This window comes from Rhinatrema bivittatum, chromosome 3 (assembly GCF_901001135.1).
Source record: "Rhinatrema bivittatum chromosome 3, aRhiBiv1.1, whole genome shotgun sequence".
In the NCBI taxonomy this organism is placed as follows: domain Eukaryota; kingdom Metazoa; phylum Chordata; class Amphibia; order Gymnophiona; family Rhinatrematidae; genus Rhinatrema; species Rhinatrema bivittatum.
In genome coordinates this window covers 415,073,298-415,098,352 of record NC_042617.1, presented here as the reverse complement: position 1 = coordinate 415,098,352, position 25,055 = coordinate 415,073,298, and the positions used below count along the sequence as shown (strand labels likewise).

Below are 25,055 nucleotides of genomic sequence, written 5' to 3'. Positions count from 1 at the left end.
AAAAAGACCCAGAGAAGAATATAGATTTCAGTGTAGATCTCTTCTTTCAATTTTGAACTGCTGATATGCGCACAGTTAATTTACCATTTCTTATGGAAATTAAAATTTTTTTATGAAGAGGAGGAAATATATACGTAACCTTTTTGGCCAGAAAAATTGATTACAAATATATATATGGTGTGCACCTATTAAATGCCAATTTTAAGCCTTGCAGTAACGAGATGAAAATTCCATTACCAGAATACAGACAAGTTTGCTAATCTATGATAATGATATAGCCAAGCTGCTGTAATCAGACATATTCAGATGGGATAAGCTATCATTTATCATCAAAAATGGCAAAAGGCTGATTGCCAATAGAAAATCTATTTAGCTATATATTAGTTTTTGTGTTGTCATTAAAAATACTATATAATTGATCTTACTGAATTATAGTGACCCCTGCTCAAAGCAGCAATTGACTTGGGCCAACATATTTTGGCTTCCTAATTAGTTAACTATAATCCCTGATTTCAGGAAGGAAGTAGATACATGAGTGAAAAAAAAATCAAATGTTTTATTTTAAAATAGTAATACTTTATTTTCTGTTGTGAGTTGTAAAGACGACATCTTTAGATAGGGACAAAAACAGGTTCATGTTGACATGAACAATGGCTTCCTACACTCACAAAAATCAGAGGTCCATCTGTAAAATTTTTATGCTGATTTTTATTTGCTATGTAAACTTGTTTATCTGTATTGGATGAGTTGTAGTAAAATAATAATGCAAAATAGTGTAATTAAAAAAAAAATACTAGGAGCAAAGTATAGAAATAAAGGTCAACAAATAAGCTGAAAGGGATACCTTTATCTTGGACATGCTCAATATGTGTGAGACTAGCGTTCGAGAGCTCTGCTGACACTGTACTATTTAAACCCAGTGTAACAGTGCTGTCACTTCAATGAGCTGGTAAAGGGAGCTTAGCTCTCAAAAGCTACACATTCCAGTGGACTGGTACGACAACCACCATACCTTGCTTGAGAGCCAAGTGATATTTTCAGAGTTAGGCTTTCTGACTACGAAAGACAAAAGTCACCAGTTTGGGGTTTTGTTTTGTTTTTTTAAGTCTTTTCTTGTTTCTATTTATTAATTAAAGGGAACACTTCTAAGGCGAGCCACCCCACACCCTGGGGAATTAAAGACCATGAAAAAGACAGTGGAAAATCTACGGAATGACAGGAATGCTGCTAAAGGACTGGATTCGAACAAAAATGAGGTCAATAATGCCTTTGACAGAGTGACCACATCTGTGTAGCACCTTGGCCTCCACGTCTCACCTCCTGTGTCTTCCCCCTTCTGTCAAAATGTTTCCCCCTTCGGGACCATGGTTACACCTCTTGTTTTTAGCTAGAATATGATTTGTCATTCCTTTTCTTAGTTGGGTGAAGGGTGCTGCTTACTGGAAGAAAGTGCCTTATTTCAAGCAGTCGTGAGAAGCACTAATCAACCAATTAATACCATGTTAGTTTTATTTTTTTTTATTTTTTTTAAATATGTGCTGCTTGTTAGTGCCACATTTCACTTTACACACTCGCACAGGCTGGGTTATTTTACAGCCAACTGCATTTTGGATCTACTTCTGAGAAAATGCTAAGGTTTTATGTGAAATTGACTTATTTTTTTTACTTTTTTGGCAGCTCAAATGATGTACATTTTTACAAATTTGTATAGGAATTTCATAACCAAATGGTGTATTTCATTTCTAAAATGTTATCATGAAATGGGTACGAACTGTACTACTTGTAGAGTACAACCTCAGTGTGTTAGAAAGTCTGTATTTGTGCCACCTGGTTGTGCCTTAATGTGTCCTGTTGTACGTCAAACCACTCATAAATAGCATCTTTGGTAAGAGCTGTGGTGCCTTTTATATAATTGTACAGTTTATTTGCTAATTATTTTATGGGCGCGGGTAGAATTTTAATCGGGAAGACATAGTGCAAACGTAAGAATTCTTGGTTTTAAAAGCGTTATCTGTTCTGCACAGTGTTTTTCTATGAACCACCAAACTGCCATAATGTCACTGAACAAATTTGCCTCCTCACTTTTAACTTGGTGAAAAGGTAAAAAAAAATTCCCAGTGCAATCAAGTATTGCAGTAACCCTGTGACCCTCTTTTAGGTAAATGTGTTATTGTAATTCAACTCAACAGGGGGATGGCTCATGAGTACGCTATTAAATTATGACTTGATGTACTGAAGAAATCATGATGTTAATAAATCATTCATTAGAGGTTTTATAATCAGTATTTAAAAACCGTAATAAAAGAAAGTCATTTAACTTTCGGAGCCTTGTGGAGCAATTATTAATAAAACTGTGACTAAAATTTGAACATCGTTAAGTAATAATTTGCAGTATTTTGAATATTTCTTATCCAGCAGCAATTTATGGGCTAATTTGAAACTTTTATGCATGCTTCATGTTAGTTTAAGCAAATGTGAAATGTCATCAGTCCTTTTAGTACTAACTTTTCTCCATTGACTTGACAGATACTGTGTTCTCTTTGGCAAAGCTATCCTTTTGTGTGCAAGACCCATTGTGAATAATTTTCAAAGGGATTTCTGCATGTAAAACAGTGTTGTGTACACAAAGAATTGGCCTTAAATAAAATTGCCTGCCTGACATGCAGGTAAACTTACGCACATGTCATGTTTGTGCATAAGTTTAACCCGCATGGAAGCATTCCTGGGGGCAAAGCTGGGGAAGGGTCTGGACTTACATACACACTTTATAAAATACAGCAGAGCACGGGTTAAGTTTGTAAGGATAGTTTTGGTGGGTTAAATTTGAAAGCCCACTCATGCATGCAAATCTTCTTTGAAAATTGGTGTAACTTAGATGCATTTTTGCCTACTTTCCTCTGGAGACTGTTTGAAAATAACCTTCCCTATAGATTGCTAATTCATTTTCCCAAATGGCTTCTAAACAATGTCCTATATTTTCCTCCAGGATTTGCTATGGTTTGGGTCTTCATTTATCCAAAAATCTAATGCAGTTTCCATAAAATTAATGTATATTGCTGTTATGGGATTGGGAGGATAGGTCAAGATCAGCCAAGTATATTTTAATATTTCCATATATTGCTCTGTAGTGATTTTTATCAGTGACCTCTCAATGTAAACATGCCTTTAAAGATATTTTTAATTGTTTAGCAGGAATAAATCTGTATGCATCTCTTTGTAAATAGAAATCATAGGTAGGAGGCAGATGTTTCTACTTTATAGATCAATGTTTTCTCTAGAGAGATTATTTCATATAGGTATTTGAGGTTTTACCATCTTCAGTGTAATGTCACACACTCCATACAGTATACCAGCAGTGGCCAACTTGTGGCTTGGGAGCCACAAGTTGGCCACTGCTGGCTCTTGCTTCCTGGCCACATGGTAGCTGAATAGCAGTGCAGAGGACAGGAAGCACACACAATAAAAAAAAGAACAGAGAAGAGCCATTCTGCTGCAGCTTCTCTCATGACCTCACATTGCTGCTGGGGCAGAGATCAGAGGGTTTTCTCTGCCCATCCCAGAACTACTAGCCCCCCCCCCCCCCCCCGGCCCCATCTGCAGTCAGCAACAGTGGCGGACAGGATGGGAGGGAAGGGGGTGAAGACAGGACAGCAAAAAGAAGAGCCAGTCAGCTCCCTGCTCCAGCCCTCATCCTTTCCAATCCCCATTCCACCTGCTGCCTGGAGTAGAGAGCACTTATCTGGTCTGCTGTCTGGAAAGGAGAGGCTGGATTGAACACAGCATCAGATCAGCAACTCACTGTGCTCTCAGTACTTGGGATTCAGCTGACAACAGAGGGGAGAAGGGAGTTATCCAGAGCTCCAGTCAGGCCAGAATAATTTGTGGCAAGGGAAAGGGGGTGAATGCTGAAAGGGAGTGAGGAGAGAAAGGGGGTGAATGTAGTTGACGAATACTTGTGGGATCAGTGCATGAAGTGAATGTTGGGGAGGCGAGAGTTGTGAATGTTTGAAGGAGATCTGGTGCAAGAGGAGGTGAATGCTTTGGGGGCAGTGTGGTGAAAAGAGATTATTCTGCAAGAGTTGGGGTGAACAGCAGAAGGAGAAGCTTATGATATGGGGAAGATGGGGGGTGAATATTGTTTCCCTCCCCATCTCTCGGAAGTCATCAATGCAAATTAGACTGTGTGGCACTATTTCTCTCAAGATCCATGCTGCCACCTGTGATGGAACAAGGGCTTCAGTGAGGAAAATTGAGGGAGGGAGAGAGAGCTGCAACAGGGTGTTGTATGAGAGTTGTGTGGGAGGCCTGGAGGGGCATGAGAGATCCCGAGATGGGGATAGAGGGGGTTCAAAAGAACAGAAGAGTGTGAGAGAGCCAGCGGGGAGGATGTATGTACAAGAAAGTCAATGGTGATTGTGGGGGAGGGTGAAAAAATGTAAATGGTGATGAAAGGGGGTGTGTGAGAGCCAGAGGGAATTAAAAGGCAGGAAGGATGAGGATGGTGACAGTCATAGATAGTAGAGGTGGGGTGGGAGAGGGAAGGTAGCAGAAGGGGTGAGAGAGCCAACAATGTTGATTTGGAGGGAAAAAAATCTGAAAGTGACTTATTGGGGGGGGGGGGAGTACAAGAGGGGGGAAAAGGGGGGTTGGTGTTTGAGAGCCAGAAGGTGGAGGATGTATGCAAGAGAGCCAGATGGCTCTCTTGCATACATCCTCCACCTTCTGGCTCTCACACACCAGGGGAGGGATCAGAGGGCGAGAGAGAGCAAGGGGGTTGGTCAGGGGAGATACTGGTGGGGAGCAGAGGGGAAGCAGAGTAGACTTAGTGTTGAGAAGGGAAGTGTTAATTTTGGAGCCCTGTCACTGTTCTTGAAGGGTTTAGAGAAAGTTATGCTGGGGCTGCCAAGAGAAACATTGGTATGAACATGGTAGGGAACTGAGAGAGAGAAAGATAGATTTTGGACAGAGCATGATGGAGAGAAAGTTGCTGGTCACAAGGTGGGAGGTTTGAGATAGATGCTAATGGGGTCATGGAGAGAGGATTTGAGAGATTGGGGGGACAGGGTGGGGGAGCTGAAAAGAGACTGATAGGAGGATTGAGAGAATAGGATGGGATTGAGGGAGAGTGAAAACTGATGGGAACAGGGTGGAGAACTGAGTGAGAGACTGGTGGGAACAGTTTGTGATTGGGAGAGACTGGTGAAGACAGGTTTGAGAGATTGGTGGGGAGACTGCTGAAAACAGAATGGGTTTGAGAGAAACCAGTAGAGACAGGATGGCAGGAATGAGAGAGGGAGAGATACTGTTGGAAGTGGGTACTCCCCTTCCCCCTCATCTATTGAAAATTTGAGGCTCTCTGGTACTGTGCATTCCAATTTCTTGGCTCTTGGTGTGTGAAAGGTTGGCCACCCCTGCAGTATACAATATTTCAAATGTATAAATGCAAAAAAAGCAAACATTTTACAGAGAAAAGAATACTCTGGAACAAGATGTTATAGACACAAGGCTCAAGAGGGTAAACTCAGGAGCAACATCAGAAATTATTTCTTCTCAGAAAGGGTGGTGGATGCATGAAATGGCCTTGCAGTGGAGATGGTGGATACAGAAACAGCAACGGCGTTCAGAAATGCATGGGACAAGCACAGAGAATCCTAGCTGTGAACAAGTGAAGGGAAAACCAGAGATCACCTGGGACCTTTAATAATTATTTTTGACACTATTATTGCCTACAGGTTCACCTATAAATCTGTTAAATCTGTATTAAAAAAACAATCCTACAAATATAATTGACTTTTCACATTTTATATCACTAGCACAGTCATTCCATGGTACAGTATGTACTCTGTATATGTCTGGTCACTTTTTTTTTTTTTAAATGAAACCTCGAAAATGATTCCCTACACACCAGATATCAAAATTCATAAAAAGCTGGCTCAGAGTAATTAACTCTCTCAAAAGCAGGAATTCACAGCACAAAGTATATAAAGAAATATTTTCATGTTATCATATATTCCCCATGGACAGATAGTCAGCAAGTAACGTAACCGATTGTGCCGATTCGGAGTTTCCGTGCATTTGCCCTGCAGAAGTCTTCTCGGTCATTTTTCATCCACTAATGCAAAAGGATGTTTCTCTTGCTTTCATCTGGACTATCTATGATTTTTTTTTTAATTGTCAAATGATTTTTCTTAGGAAACAAGTTATTTTTGTTCTTCACTGTGTTTTGTTTTCTCTATAGAATCTCCTAAAAAAAAATATTTTTCAGAGGGGGCACAATGGTGGGCAAGCATCCCTTTAAACTGTGCCACACGTGCAGCCATAAGATGGCTTTAGCGACCTTCATGACCTCTTGTCTCTTGCTTCGGCTCGTCCCATGGTGTGACAGATTGTGAGGCATGTGCCAGAATGTTGCCCAGAGCAATTAGGTACCATCAGTCTAAACTGTTTTATGAAACCTCTCCTGCTGCTGCACAAGAACGTCCTAAAAAGAGGTCATGGTCACCAAAATACCTAAGCAGGGGATCTGTCTTCCACCCACTCCAGCTGACGTAGATGCAGGTCACCTTCTAAAAATTCTTACCACAGAACACTTCAGCACGAGGATCTTAAAAAAAGGAAGAGGCATAAGTCTATGTTAAAAGATTCAGCCCCATACTTGTCGCTGACAATTTCAGCACCAATAGACTCTGTGCCAGCCACTTTGGTGCTCTATGCATTGGAGCCAGCCATCCTGGCACCATCTACTTTGGCACCAAAATCAATAGTGCTGTCTGGTTTGGCTCCAAAAAGCAATGGTACAGGTAGTAACCTCACATAAAAGGCAAAGGACAGACTCTCAGTCTGTTTTGGTATGACAATCAGACGACACCTCAACAAGTTTTCCACTGGACCATGCCTTTTGTCCCAAAAATGTGGAAGGATTTCATAACTATGCAAGATATACACCATACATTTAAAAATCATACTCCAGACCTGGAAAAAATGTCAAATACATGAATTTGTCTTATCACTTCCCCCTTTTCAAGAACCATCAGAGAGTGTAGAAAAGCCACAAACATCTTGGTTATTGCATCAAACATTTGGATTACCAACCTCGCATATTAAATTTGGATTCTGATCTATAGTATCAATCTTATATGATTACTTCTTGGATCATTCTCCTCCAAATTCTTCCAAGATTCCTCCTGAACCCTATCCAGAATGAACTAGGAGCAACACCCTTTTCGGATGATTTATTTTACCACATTTATTCAGAAGATATCAGACCCCTATCCCTTTTCAGAAAGCTTCAAGAAGAGCCTGCATCCTTTGAAGATTTACTCCCAGCAATCTTAAAATGTGTTAAAGATCAGAGACAACCATGTGCAGTTCATGTTCACAAAAGGCTAAAGGACCTGCAGACCAAGATATGGTCTAATCCCATGTTGGTAGCACCAATAGCCAGAAATTATTCAGGTCATGACAGGGTACAGTTACTGCACGATTCTGTTTTAGTAAAAATCAGTGCTTTGAAAGGCAAAAAAAAGCTATGCCAATAATCCACTAGGCAAAAACTGCAGCCTTTTGGATAATGTAGGTAAGAAAATTTATCTAACACCAACGTTACAAAGAAGTAAGATATCCATTCATCAGTTCCAGATGACATGGCACTTGTATAATCACTGACAAAAAAAATAAAGGATGTCTTGGATTCTCTCCCAGCCAATCTTCAGTTAAAGTTTCATTCACATGTACAAGATGCAGATGTGTTCTTATGAAATCAATCTAAGACAATGTTGTCATCTAGATCAGTGCTTCTCAGCCCAGTCCTCGGGGGCACACCTAGCCAGTCAGGTTTTCAGGATATCCACAATGAATATGCATGAGATAGATTTGCATACAATAGAAGAAATGTAATGCGTGCTATTTTCTGAAATCTGAAAAAAAAGGGAAAAACCTGAGTCTCAGACCCCTGGGTTCTCCGAACACCTACTGTCCTACCCCTTCTTGCTGCCTCTATAGGCAGCCATTTCCCCAGAAAATGTAACATTAAACCCCTCCCCCCCCAAAAACAAACAAACAAACAAACCCTGGTCACAGGCCTTGACCCTCCATCCCTTGCTTTTCTTAAAACATAGTCCCATACCCTGGCAGCCAGCCCTGCCACCCCCCTCCCCCCAAAGATTCATTCTCCTTGATAGTCTAGTGTGGGGCCAGAGTGACACCTCTGCTCCTCTACCTAGATGGCACCATTTTCCAAAATGGCCCAGCTGACCTTGTACCCCTGACTTTTGTAGTAAGGGATATTGGTGCTCTTGGGTAGTCCCAGTCACATAGGGCAAAGGGCTGGCCAGCGTCACTTTGGAAAATGGTGCCAGGCGGGTCCAGGAGTGGAGGGAGTACCCCAGGCCCTCATTCGACCAGTCTGGGGGAGGGTTTGGCGAGTGAGGATGGGGAGGGGGGAGGTATGTTTTAACAAAGGGGAGGTGTTGGGGCAGGGGCCTGTAACTGTTTAAAAAAATAATTTTCCGGGGAAACAGCAGACACCTGGGGCAGAGGGGAGAGTGGGACAGGGCATGTCCGGCGATCCCTGGGTTGGGATGTTTGTTGGGAGTACCTGTGCACACTATTTGTATTTAGTAGAGGTGTGAATCGTGTAATCGATCGTCTTAACGATCGATTTTGGCTGGGGGGGAGGGAAATCTGATCGAGTTTTTTTTTTTCTAAAAATCGTTAAAAATCGTAAATCGGGGGAGGGTGGGAAAACCGGCACACCAAAACACCCCTAAAACCCTCCCGAACCCCCCCTCCAAAATGTTTTTAATTACCTGGGGTCCAGTGGGGGGGGGGGTCCCGACGCGATCTCCTCCCGCTCTCTGGCCACCGCTGCATTGAGAAATGGCGCCGGTGGCCCTTTGCCCTTATCATGTGACAGGGCAAAGGTAGCGCCGGCGCCATTTTGTTTCCTGGCTCCCGACGTCACGCGTGCGGGAGATCACCCCTGGACCCCCAGGGACTTTTGGCCAGCTTGGGGGGGGGGCCTCCTGACCCCCACAAGACTTGCCAAAAGTCCAGCGGGGGTCCGGGAGCGACCTCCTGCACACGGGCTGTATTGCCAATCTTCAAAATGGCGCTGGCGCTACCTTTGCCCTCACTATGTCATACGGGCGACGGTCGAGGAGATCGCATCGGGACCCCCCCACTGGACCCCAGGTAATTTAAAACATTTTTGGGGGGGGGTTCGGGAGGGTGGGGGATTTGTTTTAAAGGTTCGGGTGGGTTTTAGGGATTTTTGGTGTACCGGTTTTCCCGCGCCCTATTTAACGATACAATACAAATGCCCCTGACGATAAATCGGGGGCATTTGTATTGTATCGCGTATCTAACGATTTTGGACGATTTTAAAATTATCTGACGATAATTTTAATCGTTCAAAAACGATTCACATCCCTACTATTTAGTGCCCACAAAAACCAATAGAAAAAAAAAACCAATTTGGTGTTTAATATCTATTGTTTAGTTTAAAAGAAGGAAATAACATAGACAATGGCATTGATATTGTCTAAGTTTTCAAACAAATGTAATCTCTGTTGAGCAGATCCATACAAGAGGTGAAAATATGTGCACACTCACACTTCTTGGATTTGTTCTCAATTACGAAAAATTCCATTTAACACCATCTCGTCACCTTGACTTTATAGGTGAGAACTTGGATACTCAGTTGGGGAAGGGCCTTCCTTTCTTTTCAAAGAATGAGCAAGCTAATAGAAGTCATCCGATCTCTTCAGAAACTTTATGGAAGTTATGATGGGAGCATAGTGTCAGGATATCTGCGAAGCTGATTTCTACAGGTAGAGTGGACAATTTCATACTGTGGGTCTTAGGAACTGAAGGAGGTGGAGTGCCCTCGATAAATAGGTGGGTTTTTAATTGCCAGAATCCTCCCTACTCAAGTCATAAACCTCTCAGATAAGCACTCGGGGGTTTAAGTCCTCCTATCTTCCTGAAAAGAGAGAATCTCTGCGGTTCCTATCCCTGGCACATTGCTAATCCTTAGTGTCATGTACCTAGCACTAGCCTCAATCAGTAACTAAAGGGGTAGATTTTAAAAGGGTTGTGCATGTGCCCATAAATGTGTGCATATCGCCGTGTGCTCAAAATTACGTGCCACTTTATAACCTATGTGCGTAGGTTATAAAATACTCTCCACACGCGCATGTCTGGAGCTGTACTCACATAGATACTCACACCACTTTGCTACTGCTCCTTGTTACACACAGGAGAACATCACGGGGGGGGAGAGAGCCTACTCTATACATGGACCACTGTAAGGGGGCTCTTTGATTCGGGGTGAGTTTTTGGGAGATAGGTTAGGGGGGTGGTGTTACAGACACATTTACTGTAAAATTGCAGTGGCTGCAAGCTGCATTATACAAATCAATTCCTTTTCATCACTTATAAGGTAAAAAATTATTTAATGAGTCTGTTTCTCTCTCTCTCTTCCCCCCCCCCCCAATGATGTTCCCCTGCCTCCTGTGCCTAAAAGGAGCAGTAGCACAGTGGCACGTATATGCTTCGTGCGGCTGAGGAAAGTTAGAGGCTACAAGTGTCAGTGCTGGCTCTGCCTCTGGAGTGCCCATGCCCTGCCCCTTTTCCGGGCATGTGTATATTGCCCATCCCGGCTATTTAAAATTTTCTTAGCTCCCGTCAAGCCACTTATTCGCATAAAATCTACCTTTTAGGCTCTTTGCAGAAGACTGAATTCCAATACTTCAAGTTTAATTGTGATAACAATGTTGAGATCTCTCAGTACTGGAACTGGACTCTTGTCTTTTTATATCAACTCTCATACTAGTGTTTCAAAACCCCTTGCACATTTCCAGCCCTCAATAATGACTCAGAAAGCCACAATTCTGTTCCCAAATTCTTTTATTCATTAGCTCCTATCTAACTCTAAACCAAAGCAGTACAATACATACTTCAAACTATTACTGCTTAAGTCAGCTCAACCTCTTATGTTCCCAACCAGCCACCAGCCTTGAGTACAAGGAGAAAGCTACAACTTGTAGTCCTATTAACTATGGGCTTGTTTCCACAAATTGAGCAGATTCCATGTCAGTTTCCAGGGTATTGGCTAGAATAACCTTTACAGCCTGGAGTTCTAACCATGTGGCTTGCAGCATAAGTTACAGACAATTAATGACAGGGTACATTTCAAACTTTAAATGTTCAGGGTTTACCAACACCGCAGTTCCTCAAAAGCCTAAAACAATAACTAAGCATGGTTCTAAAGTGCTGAACTTTATAACTGTATGAATTCAGCAGCCTAAGCATTAGAGATTTCAAACCACAAATTAACCAGTTAACACATGTGCAAACACTAGCACAGGTTAAGGTAGCTTCAACCTAATGTGTCTAGGTGTATATTGCTTAGCCTTCCTGTTGCCCTAATATGTAGCTTGTTTCTCTTAAACTATGCTCTTGTCAATAACTTTAAAGCAAAAACTCCTCTGCTTGAAATTGGCTAAAGGCATGATTAGGGTTCCTTGTCATCCTGAGTAGGCTGACTCTAGACTTTTTTTCTCTCTCCCTTTTTCTTTCTTTAATGCTGTCATACTCTGTGCCACATCAAAGCTAACATTCTACAGTGATTCTATTAGGTTAATACAGAGTCTAACGACTTGATGTTTCCTACAGAGATTCCCAAGAAAAACTAGTAACAGTTTCCCTGCAATAGCTTAAAAACTGGAATGTCGTTCTGACTGTCTCCTCCTCCTCAACCATGTGTACTCCATGGTTAGACCAGATGCTCTGCTCTCTCCCCCCACCTGCTCCTTGTTTTTCCTCTCTGGTTCCTTTTATGGGAACTAGTAACCTATGGGTGGGCTGTTGGTGACTCGGTCTGACTGGCCCTTTCCTGCACCACTATCTTACTAGGTGCTGGGGAACCTGGGAGAGTGGCCATCTTAGCCCCAGCTTCAAACTGTTCCTGCCTTATATATCAAAGCTGTCTTTCGCACAGAGACTACTCTATCATTACAAAATGTTAGGTTACATGGCAGCCATGATCCATTTGCTTTCTCATGATCTCAAATGAGAAAATTGCACAGAAACTGAAAAGTCAATAGAATTAACATTACCAGCTGCTAACGCAACAAATTGCTCTCACTCTTCATCTAAAACACTCTTTGGAGTGGTAGAAACAGTCCCTTTAATCTTCAAGTGAATCTTTTATTTCATCTGCTTGAGATTCAGAAACATTTGACCATGGGTTCTTCCAATCAGGCATGGGGCTCTCTTCCGGATACAATTTCAAGGAAAATAAACAGAAGATGAACAAAGGCTGCACAATGACATTTTGAAAATGAAAGCAATTTTCAAAGCTCTCATAGCTTTCAAAACCTTCAGGGAGAATAATACAGATTTGAATAAGCAACATGGGAGCAATATATTACATAAACAAGATGGAATTGGGATTGGCGGAGCTGTGCCAAGAATCTATCAAAAAATGGTCCTGGGCAACAGAGAAGCATAGTCAACTCAATGCCATAATTCTTCCAGGAAAAGGCAACATTTTACCAGACACTCTAAATCACCAAATTCAACCATGAATGGTCTTTTCATCACCAGGGTCTAGAGAACACTTTCTTTCAATGGGGAAACCCCGCAAGTGGCTCTTTTGAATCACAGACTTCCCCTGTACTGCTTGAAAAGACCAGACCAGAATGCCATGGTGTTGGATGCCTTTGCAATTTCCTGTTCAGACAGCCTATTTTCCACTTCCCCCAATTCCTCTAATTGCAAAGACAATTCTGAAATTATGGAAGGACAAAGGAAAGATGATACTAATAGCAACATGATCTCAGTGTCATTTCCTTGGCTGCACAGTCATTGCCCAACCAATTCACCTCAAAATCTTTGTTTCTTCTAATTTAGTACAAAAGAACTCTTCTTCACCCCAAACCCCATTTTCTGGCACTGACAGCGTGGATATGTGCGAAGTCCCTCAGAGGATATAAAGACAGCATTACTTACGGCAAGGAAAAGGTCAACCAGACATTGCTGTAACTTCACATAGAAAAGATTCTCCATCTGGTGTTCTTCTCAAAGCCATGATCCCTTTTCAGTGTGCATCTTTCAACATTGTTAGAATGCCTCCTCCATCTTTCCAAGTCAGAATTAAAATCTAACTCGGACTGCAGCTTAGTGCTATTACTGCCTATCTCCAGCCTTCAGATCTGCCAGTATCCCACCTTTCTGTTAGTAGCAAGACTTGTTAGATCTCTTTCACCTTCATCCTCCTATCAAAGAGCCTTCAACTCAATGGGACTTCAACTTTTTGCTGGAAAAATCAATGGATCCTCCTGTTGAACCTTTGGCATCAAATTTCTAACATGGAAAGCCCTTTTCTAATAGGAGTTGCTTCAGGTCATGGCATAAGTGAACTCCAGGGTTTAATGGCAGATTATCCATACACTTAAATTTTTTAAAATGGGGTAGTACTGAGAATGCATCCAAAATTTCTGGGAAAAGTGATTTAATCAGAATTGGGAAACCAATCAATAGTTCTTCCCATATTTTTTTTGTCACAAGACCTCATTCCAGAAGAGTAGAACAAGCCCTCCTTGTCTTAGACTACAGGAAAGCTCTTCTCTTTTATTTAGAAAGGACAAAGCCTTTCTCAGGTATTCAGTTATTCGTCTCAGTTATTTGCATCCTACGATGTAAGTAAACAAGCCCATTCAGTAGAAAAACAAACACTTTCCTCTTGGTTAAAGACAGTATTACTCCTAGCTAAAAGGATGTGGGCATTAATCTACTGAATAAAGTAAAAGCTCATCAAATTCGAGCAATGGCAGTTTCAGTATCTCTCTTCCCCCCCCCCCCCCCCCCCCCCAGTCAGTTTCTTTCCAAGATATCTATAAAGCAGCTACAGGGGCTATATTTCATACTCTCCACCAAGCATTATTGTCTAGAGGAACAATCCCATACAAACAGTGCTTTTGGGCAAATAGAATTGAAAAAGCTGTTCAACTAATAAATTCAGTTTTCCCACCTTCCACAGTTAATTAGTTTGCATACCCCTCTTAAGGTAATACAATAATCTATTCCATGCAACCCTCAGCCACTTGTGTGACTGTATTTGCCTGCTTGTCTGCGGAGAAAGCAAAGTTGCTTACCTTTAATAGGTGTTCAGTATGCAGTCAGGGAGCCACCCTCTCCCTTTAGAGTTGAAGATTAGCTAGTAAAAAAAAATTGAGATCATCATGAGGCTGCTGTATGAGAACTCCCACTTGTGTCTTTCTGAGCTCTGAGAGAGCATGTCTGAATTGGCACCAACAATGATGTCACCCCCCCATTTGTGTGGCTGTTTTGCCCTGCTGTCTACTGAGAACACCTGTTATTGGTAAGCAATTTTGCGATGGCATGTCTGAACGATGGTATAGAAAAATTGATAAATAAATTATGCAATAATCCATAGTGTTAAATACATTTCTATTCATATATTGCAGTCCTTTTTAATAGTCAAAACATTTTTTTAAACAGAATGAAGAATCCCACAATCCATTGAGTCCATAATGAATGTAGTGGCCAAGTTTTGGCACTCTTATGCTTTCTTCGGGATTATATAGAAATCTCAGAAAACCCTACATTTCCATTTTGAAAAAATGCAAACACAATTTAAGAGACCCCATATATTGGAGCTGATAGTAACATGGTAGAGTGTCTGGCTTCATCTCCCTTCCCCTCCCCATCTTTCTCTCAGCTCTGCTCCCTCAGGCAATGGTAAGAAGATTTCCACTGTAGAGCATTCGGCTGAGGTGCATCATGGGTAAAGTGGGACAGGGAAGCATATCATTAGAGAGGCTGCAGCAAAAGCGATGGCCTCTTTCTGCAGGACCATGCTTACAGGTTAGTTCCCAGCCTCAAGTCCCTCTCATCCTGTCTTAGAATTGTTTCCATCTCATTCATGTCTTGAGAGCTTGTATAGTAATGCTGCCCAAGTGCCAGACAGAAATACTAATACACAGGGATAACAGGAGGTGAAGTCCAGGGTATGTTTTCAGCATGTTAAGTGCACTCCTGCAATATTAAAAGACTTAACTGGAGATTATACACAACTGGCTATAGGATGTTCTGATAGTGCAGCCTAATGGTTGGAGGAGGAAGGTGGTATCCCTACAACCATATACCCACCACATAAACATCTGGAGAGAGGGGGCAGACAAAGCTTGGTATATATTCACAGGTACCACCCTATAGTTTGCTATCTATGTGGCTCTGTCATCCCTCGGGGCCACTGGATGTTCTGTCCAGGTCCTTCCCTGCCCTGTACAGACCTAGCATGCTGGGATGCCAAGTCAGCTTTATTATACTGCAATCTAACAAATCTAGAGCCAAGTTTTTGGAGGCTGCTATGGCCCTGGCTCTCAAGCACCAATCCAGTATAACTTTAGTCTTCAAAGATTATATTCCAGCTGGGCTTCTACAGCCACACCGTTTCTGCACAAGGCACCTCTTTTGGAGGAGGCACCCTCATCCTGGCAGTCCCACCACCCTCATAAGCATTAATTGGTAGGACCGGGGTCAGCACAACGGAGCATCTTGTCTTATAGCTGATTGCTTTCAAAGTAGCATGCGAGTGTACACGTGCACAAGTTCATCGGCTAGCACCCATGGATGCAGCTATTTTATAACATGCGCGTATATATGTGCACATGTTATAAAATAGCTTGACCGCAAGCACATGTGCTAAGTTTTAAGTGGACATGTGCCTATGCACGCAAATGCTGCTTCTACTGCATAAGTAGGATTTTAAAAGGCATGAGCGCTGATGCCATTGCCTTTTTTTTCCCAGTTTGTTGCCAGTTTGCCTAGTTAAGGGATAGGAATTCCAAACCTCCCTAGTTTAATAGCCTTCCTTCCCCGCTGTTAGCCCTGACCTTTAAAACTCTGCTGATATGCCTAGATGTATTTTTTTATAACTTACTGTTATGGCTTCAGGCTGAGCAGAGCATGGGGAAACCACCCCTGGAGTGGTGCAAGGCAGCAGGGCGAGGCTGGAGCAAGGCTTGGACAATCTGGTAAAGCTGGAGCAAGTCCTGGACAGCCTGGTACAGCTGAAGCAAGACTTGGACATGTTGGTAAGGCTGATGTAAGGCTTGGACTGGAACAGACTGCAGATAAGGCTGGAACCAAGGCTTGGACTGGAACAGAGTGCAGGTGAGGCTGGAACCAAGGCTTGGGCTGGAACAGAGTGCAGGTGAAGCTGGAACTGAGGCTTGGATTGGAACAGACTGCAGATAAGGCTGGAACCGAGGCTTGGACTGGAACAGACTGCAGGTGAGGCTGGAACCAAGGCTTGGACTGGAACAGAGTGCAGGTGAGGCTGGAACCAAGGCTTGGGCTGGAACAGAGTGCAGGTGAGGCTGGAACTGAGGCTTGGACTGGAACAGACTGCAGATAAGGCTGGAACCAAGGCTTGGACTGGAACAGACTGCAGATAAGGCTGGAACCAAGGCTTGGACTGGAACAGAGTGCAGGTGAGGCTGGAACCGAGGCTTGGACTGGAACAGAGTGCAGGTGAGGCTGGAACCAAGGCTTGGACTGGAACAGAGTGCAGGTGAGGCTGGAACCAAGGCTTGGGCTGGAACAGAGTGCAGGTGAAGCTGGAACTGAGGCTTGGATTGGAACAGACTGCAGATAAGGCTGGAACCGAGGCTTGGACTGGAACAGAGTGCAGGTGAGGCTGGAACCGAGGCTTGGACTGGAACAGACTGCAGATAAGGCTGGAACCAAGGCTTGGACTGGAACAGAGTGCAGGTGAGGCTGGAACCAAGTCTTGGGCTGGAACAGAGTGCAGGTGAGGCTGGGACTGGAACAGACTGCAGATAAGGCTGGAACCAAGGCTTGGACTGGAACAGAGTGCAGGTGAGGCTGGAACTGAGGCTTGGACTGGAACAGACTGCAGATAAGGCTGGAACCAAGGCTTGGACTGGAACAGAGTGCAGGTGAGGCTGGAACCAAGGCTTGGGCTGGAACAGAGTGCAGGTGAGGCTGGAACCGAGGCTTGGACTGGAACAGACTGCAGATAAGGCTGGAACTGAGGCTTGGACTGGAACAGACTGCAGATAAGGCTGGAGCCGAGGCTTGGACTGGAACAGAGTGCAGGTGAGGCTGGAACCGAGGCTTGGACTGGAACAGACTGCAGATAAGGCTGGAACCAAGGCTTGGACTGGAACAGACTGCAGATAAGGCTGGAACCGAGGCTTGGACTGGAACAGAGTGCAGGTGAGGCTGGAACCAAGGCTTGGGCTGGAACAGAGTGCAGGTGAGGCTGGAACCAAGGCTTGGGCTGGAACAGAGTGCAGGTGAGGCTGGAACCGAGGCTTGGACTGGAACAGAGTGCAGGTGAGGCTGGAACTGAGGCTTGGACTGGAACAGACTGCAGGTGAGGCTGGAACCGAGGCTTGGGCTGGAACAGCGTGCAGGTGAGGCTGGAACTGTTCCAGTCCAAGCCTCAGACTGCAGATAAGGCTTTAACCGAGGCTTGGACTGGAACAGAGTGCAGGTGAGGCTGGAACCAAGGCTTGGGCTGGAACAGAGTGCAGGTGAGGCTGGAACTGAGGCTTGGACTGGAACAGACTGCAGATAAGGCTGGAACCAAGGCTTGGACTGGAACAGAGTGCAGGTGAGGCTGGAACTGAGGCTTGGACTGGAACAGACTGCAGATAAGGCTGGAACCAAGGCTTGGACTGGAACAGAGTGCAGATAAGGCTGGAACCGAGGCTTGGACTGGAACAGAGTGCAGATAAGGCTGGAACCAAGGCTTGGACTGGAACAGACTGCAGATAAGGCTGGAACTGAGGCTTAGATAGGAACAGACCAAGACAGGACAGGGCGAGACAAGGACAACACAGAACATGGAATATAAAGCCTGAAGGCAGTGATACAGGAAGGCCCCGAGGGACAAGACAACTCCATGTACCTAGTTTTCCCCTCCTCGTGTCCCTTAATGCCTGCTCTTAACACATTTCATTGCCCTCAGACTATCTGAGTTAATTATCAGCTGTTAATTATATATATTATCTTTTATACATAGTTATGCTATTTTCTGAACGACTTATTTATTCTTTTCCCTGCTAACCATATATATATGCTACCATCTGTACATAGTCCAACACAAATATGTTAATGCTATTGTCTTATCACTCTTACCCCCTTGATGCTGTATTTAATTACTCTCCTGTTATGAATATGTCACAACAATTGTTCCGTGTAAACGTTACTGTTTCTTGTAAACAGATACGATATGCAAACGGTTATCGGTATATAAAAGCTATTAAATAAATAAATAAATAAATAAATAAGGAGAGGCCTAGAAGGCCGCAAGGCAAGGAAAATGTCAGAAGGCCAAAAGGCCATAAAGCAAGGAAAAGGTCAGAAGGCCTGGAGGCCATGAGGCGAGGCAAGGCTGAGGTCATGTAGGCAGAATAGTTAGGATTTTCAACACCATCTCCCTTATGTATGTATGCCTCCTATTTATCAGTGACTTTTCCTGTCCCTCTGCTTAGAGAATTCACCAATCTGTCTGAGTAATGCTTTATTTCTGAGTTAATCAGGGCTAGCTGTAATGCCACTATACAGGGATAGCACTTATCTTTAGGGAAACAGAAAATAAGAGATCAGTTACAAAACGCATGCTTGAAATATGGTGCTTATCACATCCGTCTAGCAGAACCTGCATATGAAGTGCTAAAAGCCTTAACTTCCTAACCCACTGAATAGGGAATGGATCCCAAAGTTTCTTACTATATGGGCCTTGCAGTGACACATGCTCTCTGGGTCTGGTCTGGCGGTCTCTCCCTTCTCAGGTCTTCGGTATGGAGGCAGAGAGGGCAGTCTCTGCCACTGCTGCAACTGGGGCTGTTCAGCTCTTCAATCTCAGATACCTTGCTCTGTTGTGCCATTTGTCTCTGCAAGTTGTTTCTGCCCAGGATGCCCGCAGGCAGGGGGGGGGGGGTGGGAGGCAGCTGCACTCTGTCATATTCCTCTTTGAATGGGTCACAATCGAAAGACAATGACCCTGAGTGCTTGTACCCCATTGTTTTTAAGGACTAACCTATGTATAACGCAGCAGCGACATGCATAGTCAGCTGAATGCATAATTAAGGCTTCAATCGGCTGATTTTCCTGCTCTTTTACCAGTTCCTTTGTTTCTTTCTCCAGGTTCATCCAGTGGCCAGCCTGATGAATACCAGTTGTTTGTATCTGACAGTGCACTGTTAAGTCCTGCTCTCGAATTGGCCCTAGAGCCATAAAAAGAGGCCCCTAGCATTCTGGCGCAGATTCACCCAGTACCAATTATCCTTGTGTTTTCTCTTGGCCTCTTTTGGCTCCATCTAAGCTGGGAGGGCCTAGAAATCTGTCAAACTAGTCACGTACACAGCAACTGCAAAGTCTCTCTGCAGCATTTGGCTGCCCATAACTAAACAGGTCAATGTCTATTTTTTACTGACATTAGGGAGTCCATCTTAGCTGCTTGTCCTGTTAGCAAGTATTGGGATATTCCTTACAGTTAGCAGGCCAGCCACAAGGCAAGGCTAGGCTGAGGTCAGGAGGCCACGAAGCAAGCTTAGGATAGGCCTGAGTAGGATGCAAGGCAAATGTGGCTAAGGCAAGGAACCAAGGGAGACTCGATGCAAAAGCATCTTGGGATTATGTAGGCAGGGTTATGGTGTGAGGAAGTCTGGTTGTGGTGCAGGCAGGAGGGGAAGGAGCTTGTCCAGCCTTGAAGGTATGCTCTTCAGGGTCCTTTGGGGGGAGGGGGGGGGAGGCTGCATAGCACCTGAAACTATAACACTACCCCCCTTAAGACCCCCTCCTCCTGGGTCCCATTTTCCATGGCTGGGTGAGCAAGATGAGGCTTGGCTGAGAAATTGTTTGCCAGAGTATGCACCTCTTGCTAGGTGGACTGGCAGCGGATGGACACCTTCTCCTGTGTGGACTGACTGTGGACAGACGCCCTTTCCTGGGCAATTTGGCTGTGGACTGATGCCCTCTCTTGGGTGCTCTGGCTGTGGACAGGTGCTCCCCCCCCCTGCTCGATGGACTGGATCAGAGCTGGAGCCCTCATCTGGGCTGGTTGCGTCTGGGTAAGAGCCCTTTGCAGGGCTGTCTGGAACCGAGCTGAAGGCTTCACCCAGGCTGACTGGGTCATGGCTGGAGCCCCCTTTTGGGCTGATTGGGTTAGAGCTGGAATCCCCTCCTGGGCTGACAGGGTCAGTGCTATGGCCGTCTCCTAGGCTGATTGGATCAGAGCTAGATAGAGGACCTGCTGAGTCGGAGTTTCTGATATGCAGGGCCACTGGCACGGGGTGACTGAGATGCAAAATCACTGGCTCAGGATCCTTAGAGGATGAGACCACTGGCAAAGGGTGCATGAAGGGTCGATCAGAGGAAAATGGGACCCAGGAGGAAGGGGGTCTTAAAGGGGGGGGGTAGTGTTATGGTTTCAGGTGCTATGCAGCCTCCCCCCACCAAGGGACCCTGAAGAGGTACCTTCAAGGCTGGCCAAGCTCCTCCCCTCTTGCCTGCACCACAACCAGCATAAGGTTTCCATGAGGCTGGAACACAGAACCCACAGTGCCTTCTCCTGGATGCTGGGTGGTTGGACTCACATCATCTTCTTCTGTACATTGGGTGACTGGAATAACACCTTCCTCCTGTTGGTACTTGTTGGTACTGTGCTAGAAGAAAGAGTCTCTCGAAGGTGCAGCTGGAGAGGCACACTCCTGTAGGAGTAAGGCAGTGACTGCAGGCTCCCCCTGAAGCGGCTTGTCAGAGCTAGGCTGCACTTCCATGCATGGATCAAATGGATTGACTTTTTCCAATAAAGATGGGGCCGGGCTGTTTCTCTCCTGGAGTGGAGTAGAAGGACTGAACTCCAGGGATTTCCCAGGTAACAGGACTGCAACTGGGAACTGAAGCAGATTTGGTGCTGCAGAATTGGAGCTGATCTTCAAAGCTTGTTTACTTGATAGAGGTGCTGAAGCAATGGGCCTGTGAAAGTTGCAGGCTACTCTCATAGGAGATGGGATTGAGCTCGTCAACTGCCTGGTGATTACAGGTGATGGTGATTGAAGGGCAGGCTGAATCAGCTTCTTTGGTAGCTGGGCTTTACTGTGCAGAGAAGGTGGTCCAGAAATAGGCTTAATTATTACCTTCTGCTTGCAAGCCTCTGTTGACTGGTGTTAAAGTTGAAAACCAGAAGAAATGCCACAATTTAAGACAGAGTTTACTCCTTCAGATAAAAAATTGATTGACCAAAATAGGTAGACTTCAAAGAGCCGTTCTGTGCCGAGGGTTTCTGAGGCTCTGGGTGGTGTTTTGTAGTGACTGATTGTAACAATCACTGAGTTTTGTGGCTTAGAAAGCATTTTCTCAGGCTCACCAATAGCGTGACAATTAGAGATGGTGTTTCTCAAGTAGAGTGCACAAGGTACTTTCTTAGAGGCGAGTTGTTTTCTGTCTATGTCTGGAGATTGTTCTGCAGGTTTTGGGTTAGGCTTGGCTATGCCTGGGAAGCAGTCAAGAGTCAAAATGTTTTTACCCTAGCTGTGACTATAAGTTGGCATGAGATGTTTAATTTCGCTGCAGTGCCCTGATAGACAGAGTTGGGATGTTCCTGGGATTTTTCTTCCTTGCCCTTGGCAGGTTGAAGATTTAGACTTGGCTAGGGCTAGGGAGCAGTCAAGAGAAGAAAAATGTGTATCAAACTCACTGGACAGGTTAGGAGTCACGGCTTCTTCCAGAGCAGGAGACTGTTTGGAAGCTTGGCTCTAGTACCTTTAGCTGATAGTTTCACAGATCTTGAGCTGTGTTTTTCCAGGAGCATTGTAGCTCTCCCCAGATCAAGTTCAAAGACTAGGCAATGAGAGCAAGTAGGAAAAAGTGGGTGATTAATTTTTTTGCAAACAGGGCAAGAATAATACAGCATGGAGTCAGTGTCAAGTGTAGTAAAATCTAAGTGTGACTCACCGGGCAAGCTAGGAGCCCCACACACACTCATGGAGGTGATGGTTGGTTTCTGCAACTTATGTCTCCAGTCCAGGTGGAGCATGGGGAACACCTTCCCCGGAGTGGTGTGAGATGGCAGGGTGAGGCTGCAGCAAGGCTTGGATAGTCTGGTAAAATTGGAGCAAGGCTTGGACAATCTGGCAAAGTTGGAGTAAGGCCTGGACAGCCTGCTACAGCTGAAGCAAGGCTTGGACATGTTCGTAAGGCAGGTGCAAGGCTTGGACTGGAACAGTGTGTTGGTATGGCTGGAACCAAGGCTTGGACTGGAACACAATGCAGGTAAGGCTGGCATAGAATGCAGATAAAGACTGGAACTGAGGCTTAGACAGGAGCAGCGTGCAGGTAAGACTGGAACTGAAGCTTAGACAGGAACAGCAGGCTGGTGAGATTGGAATTGAGGTTTAGACAGGAACAGATTAAGAGAAGACAGGACAGCGTGAGACAAGGACAACACAGAGCATAGACCTTCATGTAGCGATACATTAATGTCCCAAGAGGCAAGATGAGGATAGGCATAGAAGGCCAAAAGGGCAGAAGGCCTGGGAGCAGCAAGGAAAGGCTGATGTCAGAAGGCCTGGAGGCTACGAGGCAGGATGAGTATAGGCATGGGTAGACAGCGCGGCTAAGGCAAGGAGCCAAGGGGGACTCGATGCAGAAGCATCTTGGGACTGAGAAGGCAGGGTTATGTAGTGCTGCAGCCTGGGTATGGTGCATGCAGGAAAGAGGAGCTTGGCCAGCCTGGAGGGTGTGCTCTTTGGGATTCCCTGGTGGAGGAGAGGCTGCATAGCAGTTGAAAGCAGAATACTTACACGTCATCCATAGCAGGATGGCAGGAGATCCTGGCACGTGCAAGAGTGCTTAAATATTTATGAGCAAATTTCATGTTAAAATCCCAGAACACCCATGCCCAGACCATGCCCTTCCCCTTTTTGGAAACTTTTCATTTGTTTGCGCAGCAGCAAGTACATACATATTTGGAATGCTCTTAAAATCTGCTCAGCACACACCGAATCAACAAATTCACATATGCCCTAATTTTGGCACGCGTTGGGCTTTTAAAATTCACTTTTGAATGTTCATTTGGTCAGAAAAAATGCATCTTGGCAAGGGCATAGACCTAAGAAAATTCGTAGCGGTCAGAAAAGTGGGTTCAAATCGACCTATAATTTCAGTGGTTCAAATAAGGATTCTAATAGTTCCTCTGATATCAGTAGTTCTAGGTTGTAACTTAGAAGTTAGCTGGCTAAATGAGTATTTATTCATCCGGTGGCTTGGAGCGGAGCACAGCCAGCATGACGCGGCGCACAGAAAGGTATTGACATTAAGAACAACCCTCGGCGAGGTTAGAATCCTATGAGGTTGGTTACTTTTGACATCATATTCCCCTGAAGAAAGACCATCGTCTGAAACACGAAATGTTTGAGTCGGGATTGGATTTCAACGTTTGAAAACTACCAATGAAACAGGGAAGTCTCTTTATGTACACGCTGTAAATTATAGGGTAGTTTAGAAGATCACACCAGTTTCTTCCGCGAGGAAGGTTAATATCAGCATTGCCACGGATGCCATTGAATTATTTGGGACTATACTTTCAACACAAAAAAATTTTTTTTTTAAATGTTTTGCTTTTTTGGAGGTGGTGGCAGGTTGATGATTTTAACCAATTACACATTGGTGCGGAGTCATCTACACTATATATGAAAACTTCCACTCCCTCTATAAATATTAGGGATGTGAATTGTTTTTTGACGATTTAAAATATCGTCCGATATATTTTAAATCGTCAAAAATCGTTAGGGCCACGATACAATACCAATTCCCCCGATTTATCGTCAAAAAATCGTAAATCGGGGGAAGGGGGAGGGCAGGAAAACCAGCACACTAAAACACCCTAAAACCCACCCCGACCCTTTAAATTAAATCCCCCACCCTCCCGAACCCCCCCAAATGCCTTAAATTACCTGGGGGTCCAGCGGCACACTAAAACACGGCACACTAAAACCCCCTAAAACCCACCCCGACCCTTTAAATTAAATCCCCCACCCCCCCGAAACCCCCCCCCCCAATGCCTTAAATTACCTGGGGGTCCGTAGCCTTAAATTACCTCCGTAGCGGCGGTCTGTAGCTAAATCGGGGGAAGGGGAGAGCAGGAAAAGCGGCACACTAAATCGTGTAGTCTTCAGCCGGCGCCATTTTGCAAAATGGCCGCCGCAAAATGGCGGCAGCCATAGACCAAAACGATTCGACACAGGAGGTCGTTTTGGACCCCCGCTGGACTTTTGGCAAGTCTTGTGGGGTCAGGAGGCCCCCAAGCTGGCCAAAAGTTCCTGGGGTCCAGCGGGGGTCCGTGAGCGATTTCCTGCCGCGAATCGTTTTCCGTACGGAAAATGGCGCCGGCAGGAGATCGACTGCAGGAGGTCGTTCCCCGCTGAACGACCTCCTGCAGTCGATCTTCTGCCGGCGCCATTTTCCGTACGGAAAACGATTCGCGGCAGGAAATCGCTCACGGACCCCCGCTGGACCCCCAGGAACTTTTGGCCAGCTTGGGGGGGCCTCCTGACCCCCACAAGACTTGCCAAAAGTCCAGCGGGGGGCCGGAACGACCTCCTACGTCGAATCGTTTTGGTCTATGGCCGCCGCCATTTTGCGGCGGCCATTTTGCAAAAATGGCGCCGGCTGAAGACTACACGATTTAGTGTGCCACTTTTCCTGCTCTCCCCCTTCCCCCGATTTAGCTACGGACCGCCGCTACGGAGGTAATTTAAGGCTACGGACCCCCAGGTAATTTAAGGCATTTGGGTGGGGGATTTAATTTAAAGGGTCGGGGTGGGTTTTAGTGTGCCGTGTTTTAGTGTGCCGTGTTTTAGTGTGCCGCTGGACCCCCAGGTAATTTAAGGCATTTGGGGGGGGGGGGTTCGGGAGGGTGGGGGATTTAATTTAAAGGTTTGGGGGTGGGTTTTAGGGGGTTTTAGTGTGCCGGCTCACGATTTTAACGA

General features: G+C 44.9%; 1 protein-coding gene across 1 annotated transcript in view; it reads left to right on the top strand.

Moving 5' to 3' along the window:
• The window catches only part of LRRC1 (leucine rich repeat containing 1), a 248,198-nt gene extending 245,876 nt beyond the window's left edge, over positions 1-2,322 (top strand). The window contains exon 14 of the mRNA XM_029595706.1: positions 1,137-2,322. Within this exon, the coding sequence (XP_029451566.1) occupies positions 1,137-1,295 (159 nt within the window). The 3' untranslated portion in view covers positions 1,296-2,322. The remainder of the gene's footprint in view (positions 1-1,136) is intronic.
• Positions 2,323-25,055: the final 22,733 nt, after the last annotated feature.